At 46.5% G+C, this 9,305-nt stretch overlaps 1 protein-coding gene across 2 annotated transcripts; it reads left to right on the top strand.

Annotated features, from left to right (window-relative positions):
- Positions 1 to 219: 219 nt before the first annotated feature.
- Positions 220 to 8,331, top strand: LOC121437217 (protein FAM3A-like). 2 transcript variants are annotated; one of them, XM_041637078.1, is made up of 9 exons: positions 220 to 668; positions 2,695 to 2,808; positions 3,308 to 3,331; positions 6,005 to 6,128; positions 6,254 to 6,312; positions 6,696 to 6,746; positions 7,058 to 7,142; positions 7,233 to 7,359; positions 8,299 to 8,331. In XM_041637078.1, exons 1-9 carry the CDS (start codon positions 656 to 658, stop codon positions 8,329 to 8,331), a joined length of 630 nt encoding a protein of 209 aa, XP_041493012.1. In that variant the 5' UTR covers positions 220 to 655. The 2 variants fall into 2 exon arrangements, with proteins under 2 accessions (XP_041493012.1, XP_041493011.1); XM_041637077.1 differs by having other exon boundaries at positions 7,001 to 7,142.
- Positions 8,332 to 9,305: the final 974 nt, after the last annotated feature.

Here is a 9,305-nt window from a genome sequence, read left to right as displayed (position 1 = left end):
GCTGAGCTTGAGCTCAAGCAGCAGAGAAACAGCTTCTCCAGGCACCTCCCACCTAGCCTCTGGTGAAGAGGGAGGAGGCGGGTCTGGAGGTGGAGCATACGTGAGGACCTGAGGCCCCACAGCGCAGCCTATGGGCCTATGGCGGAGCGGCGCCGCCCTCCCTGGGCCGCCATTGTCGCGCCTGTCAAGCTTGTCTACGTGACTCATTTGCTTCACCTCGCCGGCCGAACGAGACCACTGGGAAATTCCCTGATCCGGTCTGCGTCTCGCTACACCCAGGCAACGTCCTTGGCCGCCGGGTCTCTGTCACCAGCCTCGAGAGGACGGACCCAAGCCCCGGGCCTAGCACGGGAGGGGCCCGGGTCTGGGAGAATAATTGCTACGTTCCAGTCCTGGAGGCTTCTGTTAGCCAGACTGTGAGCCCTGACGGGTTCTCAAGGCCCTGCTGGCTAGGCAGTGGTGCTTCTCCCAGCGCTCATGAGGAACTGAGCCTAATCTGGTGTCTGGAGGAACAAGTTGTAGCACCGATCGCGCCCAGCACAGATTTTCCCTTTCCCCACCACCCAAACCTACTCTCCTGCTTCATTCCTCCCAGATCCCACGGTCCCTAAACAGTGCACCAGCCGGAGGTCCCAACCCAGCGGGAGAAGTGGACATGAGGTTGGCAGGTGGGTGGCTTCCACAGCGAACGGAAGAGAGTCCAGGTGTCCTAGTGGCTGTGTCAGGACTGGCTCGGGTAGTCACTGGTTTGTTACTAATGGGTGACTGTGCACAAGCACTTATTTTATGAGCAAATTCTTTCACCTCTAAGGATTTCAGCTTCCCAAACTATAAGTCAAGGATTGATAGTCAATTGGCCCAACTCAAATAACAGGCCAGATGCTTTTTGGAAAATGACTTGTGAGGAAAGGGTTCCAGAGAATCTAGTGACTGGGTCGGGAGGGGTGGAGAGTAGAAGCAAAGAGATGTGGACTAAGAAGAGAATTGATGTAGGTGACTGTGAGGTTGGATATGATCCAAGTGGCCGCCTTGCTGTCAGCTGGAAAACTAAGATGAAGATGCCTTGTGGGAATGAAAATGGTTTTTGGAGGGGACTGATTGCGGTAAGAGTAGAATTTGCGAACTGGTAAGGTAGCAATTTCATGGATAAATCCTGGTAAGGGTAGTAAGGAACTGACTGGGAGGATGTGGGTTCAAGACAGATCAAGACTAGAGCCAGAAATTAATGTGTCATTGTCACATGGTGTTTAACTTGATAACTGTGGTAGATGAAATCTCCCATAAACAGAATATGCAGACAAGAGAAGGCAGTCTGAAAAAGAATAGCTTTTAAGGAGAGAGTAATCAAAGATGGCCTAACCAAAAAAAGAAGTCCCAAAGAATCGGGTCAAGAAACTGTGGTGTCCAAGAAGCTAGCAGTGAAGTGTTTGCATCAGGATGGCTAGGGCAGCCCACCAAGATGTCCAAAAAGAGCAGACAGGCAGTCAGAAATGTGACATGAAAGTCATGGATGGTCTGGTTTGGAAGGTCATTTGTTTGCTGTTGTGGTGGCAAGACTAGATTGGTAGAATTTTGGGAGAGAGTGAGGGGTAAGATGATAGAAATCACAATGTAGATGACTTTTTTTAAATATTTATTTATTATTTATTATGTATACAATAGTCTATCTGTGTGTATGCCGAAGGCCAGAAGAGGGCACCAGACCCCATTACAGATGGTTGTGAGCCACCATGTGGTTGCTGGGAATTGAACTCAGGACCTTTGGAAGAGCAGGCAATGCTCTTAACCACTGAGCCATCTCTCCAGCCCTGTAGATGACTTTTTATGTGTATGCTGGGGGTGGAACCCAGGGTCACATGCATACTGGACAAAAGCTCTACCACAGAGTATAAAGTTTTAAAGAATTTGGTGGGGAAGTGGAAGGTGAGGAGTCAGAAAATGAGATTTTTCTTGCAGGAGTTCTATTTCATCTTTATCTTACTAAGTTAGGACCTTTTAATAATCTGAAAGTGAGGTAGAAAGAAGGAAGGAGCCTTAGCACAGCATACCTAAGACAGGAGAGAACTTGATGGATCTTGAAGCAAGTAGGAGAACTGGTCTTTATTTTTTTAATATTTATTTATTTATGATGTATAGTGTTCTGCCTGCATGTATGCCTGCAGGCCAGAAGAGGGCACCAGATCTCATTACAGGTGGTTGTGAGCCACCATGTGGTTGCTGGGATTTGAACTCAGAACCTCTGGAAGAGCAGTCAAGTGCTTTTACTGCTGAGCTATCTTTCCAGCCCTGAGAACTGGTCTTTAAAAGGAATATAGATCCTCCATCAGAACAAGAGGAAAGGAGAGGCAGATGGTTGAGTTGTAAATACAGACAGTTTCAGAGGCAAGATGCTGAACTTGGTGATATGGAACCTATTCAGAGCTTGAGTTCTAAAAGGTTCCTCCCAGCCTGCTGGGGAGAACCAAACAGAGCAACCTCAGCGTTTGAACTCACTTTCTTCCCTCCACAAGGAGGGAGGGAGTTCAAGTCTCCTTCTTGGGACTGGTGGGTAGCAATGGGTTCTCCACCTTCTAATCCTTCCATAACTCATTCCCAAGTAGAAGGGGAGATCTGGTCGTGTAAGGCAGTGGGTCATTGCTGCATTTGTTCACTGGTATCTGAGATGGGCCTGCCCTGTGTCTACCCTGCCTACAGGCCCCCTGCGCATCGTGGCCCTAATCATCACTATGGGTCTCACCTGGATCCTAGTCACCATCCTCCTGGGTGGTCCTGGTGGTGGCCTTCCTCGAATTCAGCAGTTCTTCACCAGTGAGTGTGGGGACCTTCTTGCTTCACTAACAGGTTAAAATATGGGGTGTGATGGTTGGGTTGTCCCTCCCCTTCTTGAATAGCTTCTTTTTGCTGCCCTTAGCCTATCTTCTAACACAAATGCAGCCTTGTTGTCCCTACCAACTGACCTAGAGAGTAACACCCCCTAACTGCAATCCAATATTGAGTAGAAATTGATAGAGTAAGAGTAAGGAGTGGAAAGCCCTCCACTAAACATTGATCATCTTGGACTTTCTGCTGGGCTCTGACATACACAAGGGATTCTGCATCTTAGTACCAAGTCACCTAAGCACTACTTATAATTCCAATTCATCCTTTTCCTGGAGCAGGCAGTTTTACATCAGGGCATCATTGAGACTTGAGTGGGGAACATACCAAGTGTAGCCTGATTTGGCCCCAAGTCTGTGATCCTGTCTGCTCTGCTATATAGGCTCCTGGAGGCCTCCATGCTAACAGAAACAACCCTCTGTATCCACAGGCCCAGAGAACTCAGTGACAGCAGGTAAGCTGCCTGTCCCTCCCCTGTCCCCTCCTGTGCCTGCATATCATACCGCCTTTTGTGACACCCCTGCCTGCTCCAGCCTGCCCACCAGGACTTCTGTTGTCCATCTGACCCTCTAGCCACTAGCTGTCATAGCTTTCTGTTCTGTGAACCTAGTAAATAAGGTATCCACCATCAGAAGGCTAGAGAAGCAGGCATAGTAAAAAAGAAAAAAAGAACACTCCCATTCTAAATGGGAGACACTGGAGAAAGGAAGTAGGGCACTCATAGTTCTAAGCAAATCCCAAACATAGCAGGGCAAGGCAATTTTTCTAAATTCCAAGTTCTAAAAAGAAATGTCTATGTTCAGATACTCTGCTTCTAGACCCACTAAAGTGACCCCATCCTCTGGAATGGGAGATAGTGTCACCCTCTGAGCTTGGACCCTCTTTGGCCTCTTCATTCCTGGCTCTATATTCAGAATCTTCCTTCCTTCTTTCTTTCCTCCCTCCCTCCCTTCCCTGTTTCTTTCCTTCCATGTTTCCTTCCTTTCTTGCTTCCATCCTTATATTCTTCTTGTCTCTGTCCTTTTCATAGACTGATAGTGTTTCTGTTTGTATAAACTTCTAACAAAGTTTGCTGGCCTCTCATGGGATTCATGAGGGCCCAGGTTATATAAGACAAGAGAATCCTCCCATTTCAAATCCAGGCTTCTGAGAGGCGGGAGCACATCCACAATTACACACTTCATTTCCTTAGCAAATCCTAAGCTAGCCATCCTCTTTGTGTTCTCTCTAAAGGATGCTTTTTAAAAAATATATAATGCTGGAAATTGAACTCTACACTGAGCTATTTTCCTAGCCCATAAAATATTTCAGATTTTTTTTTTTGGATAGAGTTTCACTCTATAGCACAGATTGGCCTTGAACTTACCTATGTAGCTCTCAAACTGTCAGTGATCCTCCTGTGTTACCCTATCAAATGCTGGAGTTACAGGTTTGGACTGCTTTCTCGGTTTTTATACTATAATTAGGCTAACATTTTCTTTCTTCCCTTCTTTTTTTGTGACAGGGTTTAATGAATCCCAGACTGTCATTAAATTCACTATATAGCCAAGAGTAACCTTAAACTCTTGATCCTTCTGCCTCCATCTCCCAAGTGCTAGGATTTGTTTTCAATCTTCATGTTCTAGCTCCTTCATGATCGATAGTTCTTTCCCCAGCTGCTCTGTCTGCTCACATTTTACAATGAACAGCAGCAAGCAAAAAAAAAATCCCCATTATAGAGATAATACCTTTACCATTGTTTGAGAGTCTCCTCTGCTAAATCTACAGAACAATTGACACTTTATAACAAGGATGACCTTTCCTCCCACGCCCAGTTAATGGCTTCTTCAACTTCCTTCTAAGATCTCACCAAAAGACCTGTAATATTCATGTTCCTATCAACACTTGTTTAGGATGATGCAAGTGAAAGATTCAACAGAAGAATCTTTCTCTATTGCTCATTTTTCTGAGCTTGCACCAAAACTGTGTTTACTATCCATTTTGCTAAATCTGTTTTAATACAAAGACTTACTAGGTAGCTCAGAATAGCCTTGAAATCATGATTCTCCTACCTCAGCTTTCCCAGTGGTGGGATTAAAGATATGCAGTAGCATATCTGGCTTCACTCTGTATTCCTATTAGCAGGTTGTTTTCTTTTTTTAAAGCAGTATAGACTCTTTCTATTATATACCTCAAAACTCTTCATCCTTTGTCCACTCAACCCAGTGGCAAATTCATTTCCACATTCTTAGGTATTTGTGTTATTTGTTTATATAAACCCCCCAATTCCTGGCACCAAAACGTATATTAGCTTCCTGAAGCTTCCCTAAGAAAAGTAGTGCCTTAAACAAACCAAATTTACTTTGTTACAATTCTGGAAGCCAAGAGTAGGAATGAAAGTATCAGGAGTGCTGTGCTCCCACTAAAAGCTCCAGGTAAGGGTCTTTCTGTGCCTCTGCAGATCCTAGAAGCCTTCTATGTACCTCATCTTGTAGCTGCGTCACTCTGACTTTTGCCTGTACTATCTCACAGCATTTCCTTCTGTTTGGTTTTATCTCTTCTAAGGACACCAGGCACACTGCATTAAGGGCTCAACATAATCCAGTATGACTTGAACATAACTTACTTGTCTTAAAGACTGTTTCCAAGCAAGACAACATTCTGAGTAACTAGAAATTCAGACTCCAGAATATTTTATAGGGTCATAATTCAAGCCATTATAGAGATCATCCCCACCCTCATCCTGAAGAAATCCAGAAGCTAGCAGAGCCCCCATGCTCCACCCACCTACCTCAGTTCATCTACTTTGGTCTGACTGTGTACCTCATCCATGGAACTTCCACCCTGACTTTCTGGACCTCTGCTTTTTTCTGGTTGTATAAGGGTTCCAAGCCAACTCTCAACCCCCATTCACTTTTCCTATCAGTAGCAAAAAAGCTACTGGTCTTATTCTTGGTGTCCCTACACCCTTGCCAACTTACTACTTGAAAGCATCCCCAGCGTTGGGTATGAGCCCCACCCACCTCCTTCCCCAGTTCCATGCACTATGACTGCTCCTTCAGCCCTATGGCTTGTCCTGACCTCCACCCTCAGATCTTAGGTGATACCAGGGCCAGGCACATGGGTCACATCTGCTATCATTACTCAGAACCAAGGGCCAGGAAGTACAAGTGCGGCCTGCCCCAGCCATGTCCTGAGGAGCACCTGGCCTTTCGCATAGTCAGCGGGGCTGCCAATGTCATCGGGCCCAAGATCTGCCTCGAGGACAAGATGTGAGCATATGGGCTGGGAAGTGGGAGGGGAACTTGAGGCCAAGTCTGCAAGGGCCAAGGGCTAAGGGCTATATGAGGAAGAGATATCTGATATGACCACAAGAGATCTTCTGCCCCCCTGCTAGGCTCATGAGCAGCGTCAAGGACAATGTGGGCCGTGGGCTGAACATTGCCCTGGTGAATGGTAAGTCCCCCATGTTGTAGGGTCAGCGTTCAGACCATAGAAGCAGATTCATGCTATGGTTGCCCCCTCCACTCCATCACTCCCTATGCAGGTGCAGGTGGCTTCTGGGTACTCCCAGGGAGGCTTGTGGGGAAAAAAATCTATGCCACCCAAAAGCTCTACAAAGGAAGTTACCCAGTGAATAACCAGTAGTGGTGGATGCATAGCGCCTCATGCCAGAGGCTCCATGGGCTGTAGCTCTGTGAATGAAAGGATGACAGGGCATGTTTGAAGCTTCTGGAAGAGCTACCACCTTCCATGTTTGAGCCTGGGCGAGGAGCTGAAGCATTAAGGTAGCATGTCCCAGACAGTTTGCTTAGCAGGTCTTCCTCTTCTTGCAACAGGGGTCAGTGGTGAGCTCCTGGAAGCCAGAGCCTTCGACATGTGGGCTGGAGGTGAGTAGCCACCACAGCATCCTATTATATATTTTCTCCCTAAAGCCCTGCCCTCTGTATCTTTGTGTTCTTATAGCTTTGGGTTCACAAAATATAGGAGATAGGGGATCTCTGTCTGGAGTCTATGTTTTATGACCAGATGGCCGTAGCTTCTTTACCAGTTTGTCTGTGCTCATACTGGTAGCCCTTAAGGTGGAATAGCCCTTGCCCAGTCCCTACATTGTTTTCCTCATTAGAAGAATATTGTTTGGTAGGGAAGGGCTGCTCAGTGGAACCTAAAGTTCCATTGCCTGTGGGCCCATCACCAACAGATGTCAATGATCTCTTGAAGTTCATCCGGCCATTGCATGAAGGTACCCTAGTGTTTGTGGCATCCTATGATGATCCAGCTACCAAGTAAGTAACTATCAAGTTTAGCTTCAGTGTTGTCCCAGTGCAGTTACAATCCCAAGTTCATATTTCTTCTTTCTTCTTACTGTGTGACAGGATGAATGAAGAGACCAGGAAACTTTTTTCTGAACTGGGCAGCAGGAACGCCAAGGAGCTAGCCTTCCGTGACAGCTGGGTGTTTGTGGGAGCCAAAGGTGTACAAAACAAGAGCCCCTTTGAGCAGGTACAGCAGATAACCTGGCACTTCTGCCCCCTATCCCTGGTAACCTTGCCACCCCTTCTCTTTACACCAAAGCTTCCCTGAATATATATTTCAACCTAAAGAGTCTTTAAAAGTCAGAATGCCCATTGAATATAACTAAGAAATCTTTTTCACAGACATTTTCAGGATGCTTAGTTCAGGGATATAGCTCATTTATGGTAGGTGTTTGAACAGCATACATGAGGCCCTGCATTCAGTACTTAGCATTGTATAAAACTGGGCATGGGGACACACCTGTAATACCAGCACTGTGTAAATGCAAAAAAAATCAGAAGTTCAAGATTATCCTTGGTCATATATGAATTTGAGGCCAGCATGAGGTACATGAAATACTGTCTCAGATTTAAAGGAAAAAAAAAGATGTTCATTACCATCCTAGCTTTGTCACAACCTGGTTTCCCAATTTATACTACACCCTTCTTTCTCAGTCTTCCATGGGTTCCCTCTTAGGCTACACCAGTCATATGTTGTGCTAGGGGCTGCTAAAGAGGGGAGGGTCCCTGGTATCATCGTTACCTAAGAAGATTCGCAGCAAAAAGTCTTAGGTAGGCCCCCAAGTCCTGCTCTCAACAAATACAAATTTCTCCATAGCTGTGGCTGACAGAAACAAAAGACAAAAAAAAAACTTCAAGCTCATGCCCTCCAAGACCCTTCACCCCAAACTCAGCAGCAGCTTCCAGCATTTCCCTGAAGCCAGGGCCACATGGACTTCCTCCAGTCCACAAGGCTCACAGTCCTGGTGTATATCAGGCCCATGGTCCATCCCCAGTTCACTTGTGAGAGAATAAACCACTGCAGCCATCCCATTTTCCCTGCATGAAGGGAAGGGCACAAGATTGAAGAGTACCCTGGTGATTGGCCCCTGAGGGCTAGATCATAACTTCCTGTTAACCCCTACAGCATGTGAAGAACAGTAAGCACACCAACAAATAAGAGGGCTGGCCAGAAGCCCTGGAGATGGAAGGCTGTATCCCTCGAAGGAGCATGGCGGGCTAGCACAGCAGAGCCCTGGGACCAGACTGAAGGAGGCAGCATGGCACCAGTATAGGGTGGAGGCCTTGCCCCATGCCCAGGCATGAGGCTCCCCTGCCCCAACACATCAGGGTTCGAATGTGACTTCAAGGTGATGAGAGCTGCAGGGCTGGGGCATTTCACTTTGTCACGGAGCTTAGGTAGCTGTGTCCTTGTTTTCCTAAAGCTGATCCCACAGTCAGTTCCACCCAGCCCCTTCCTCTGCCTCTCCTGTGTCATCTTCTATTTCTTGAGTGCCCCCAGAGGCAAGGGTCTTCAGTGCTTGCTCCTTTCACTGGAGCAGCCAATGGGTAGGTTAGGACATCTTCCAGAACATCTCCCTCCCAGAGTCACTGCCCTGCCATCCAACCCTGTTTTCAGTGTGATCCTTTTTAAGTAAGCCATATCAGAGTTTAATCAGATCAAACCTGAATGGAGGACTGGCCTTTGGTGCCCAAGTAGCTGGAGTCCAATCAAAGTTCCTCATAAAGTATATGGTAATATGCAGATTGTCAGAGAGCTCACCTTCTAAGCAACCTGTTTGTTAATAAACTAATCAATTTCAGTGGAATAAAATGCATTCAGATGTTGTCCTCAGTAGAGAGTCAAAGATGGTGTTGTCCTTTGTGTATGGAGGGGACAGATGAGTCCCAGAGGATCAACCAACATATTGCTCTTGGAGCTTGAACAGACAGCCTTTGTCAACAGGCCCTGCAGCTCAGAAGTGACTCAAATAGGAGGCAGAATGGCATCACCCATTGCCTTGATTAGAGAGATGGTTCTGTACTCTGGAAACCAAGGAAACTCACCAACTCTCACTAGCCCAGTGTGAGCCTATAGGGAGACAGATGGGAATTAAAACTGGTACAGGCACTAAAATATCAACTCCAGGAGTG

This window comes from Microtus oregoni, unplaced genomic scaffold (genome assembly GCF_018167655.1).
Source record: "Microtus oregoni isolate MIOR12 unplaced genomic scaffold, Mior012 000050F_ref0000143, whole genome shotgun sequence".
NCBI lineage: Eukaryota > Metazoa > Chordata > Mammalia > Rodentia > Cricetidae > Microtus > Microtus oregoni.
This window is presented reverse-complemented; position numbering and strand designations above follow the sequence as displayed.